Source organism: Otolemur garnettii, unplaced genomic scaffold, assembly GCF_000181295.1.
Source record: "Otolemur garnettii isolate 467f Iridium unplaced genomic scaffold, OtoGar3 scaffold00024, whole genome shotgun sequence".
Lineage (NCBI taxonomy): Eukaryota > Metazoa > Chordata > Mammalia > Primates > Galagidae > Otolemur > Otolemur garnettii.
In genome coordinates, this window is record NW_003852419.1 from 11,711,836 (window position 1) to 11,712,882 (window position 1,047).

The following is a 1,047-nucleotide window of genomic DNA, read 5'->3' on the forward strand; positions in this document are numbered from 1 at the left end:
AAAAAAAAAAAAAGTTAGGCATTCTGAATCCTTTACAACTAAATTTTTTACTCTATGTTTCAGGTCCACTGGTTAGGGAGGTTTACAAATGTTACGACTATATTCCTGATCTGATAAACATGAGCTTACTAAATTAGATCATATCTAAGAACCATGTCGCCAACTAAGCCACTAATAAGGAACTATAATTAATCAGAATTTTTGTATGGTTAACACAAAATAGAGGTGACTCATATAAAACAAATATAATGTATTACAAACCATCATGGCAGTGATCCACACTACGGCATGTCCTATATCATAAGCATTTGTTAAAAATCTTGGAACTAACACTTGACTGCTTCCCACGGGCAGATTCAAGCTTCTCAGAATTCTTGTAAATATCTTTAAAAAGAAAAAAAGAATTAAGAATAAATATTTACAGGTATCAAAATAATTCTTTTTGTTTGATTTTTTTGGTTTGTTTTTCAAAATAATTCTTTAAATAACTTCCTAAATATTATATATTAGTGTTATAAACCACAGTAAAGAATATTTAAGCAAAATTACGTAGTATTTAGTAACTTGCTCTATTCTTTAAAAATCACATATAAATATCAATAGATGATACGTTGTCTTTGAGGTCACAAGCACATAGATATGTACCCCCCCCCCAAAAAAAATCAAGATCAATGAGACATTTACAGTTTAACATAAAAAGGCAAAATATAGATCCTGTGGTTAAATGTGAAATATTCTGACTTCTTTCTGCTCCTTAAATACACATAAATCCTTTATCCTATGCTCCTATTCCATGCCTAGGACACGTAATAGCACCAACCCAGATGCTATTATAACATATGATGTAATCTACAAAGTGGACAACACTGTAGTGTGGCACTGAAATATGATACACAGTATTTGCCAGAAGATATGAATATATGACACCCTTAATAATAATGGACTAAGTATTTTCCAAATTACTCACTCTGAAAATTATAGTTAATATCCTGCTTAGGTAAGACAAAACCCCGACACTTAGGATAGCTTGTTATGTTCCCATTACCT

General features: G+C 30.9%; 1 protein-coding gene across 1 annotated transcript in view; it reads right to left on the reverse strand.

The window, feature by feature from the left end:
• The window catches only part of PSME4 (proteasome activator subunit 4), a 109,035-nt gene that overhangs the window by 67,501 nt on the left and 40,487 nt on the right, over window positions 1–1,047 (reverse strand). Inside the window, exons 7-8 of the mRNA XM_023512066.1 lie at window positions 821–879; window positions 262–438 (exon numbers count right to left, since the gene is read on the reverse strand). Coding sequence (XP_023367834.1) covers window positions 262–438; window positions 821–879 — 236 coding nt within the window. The remainder of the gene's footprint in view (window positions 1–261; window positions 439–820; window positions 880–1,047) is intronic.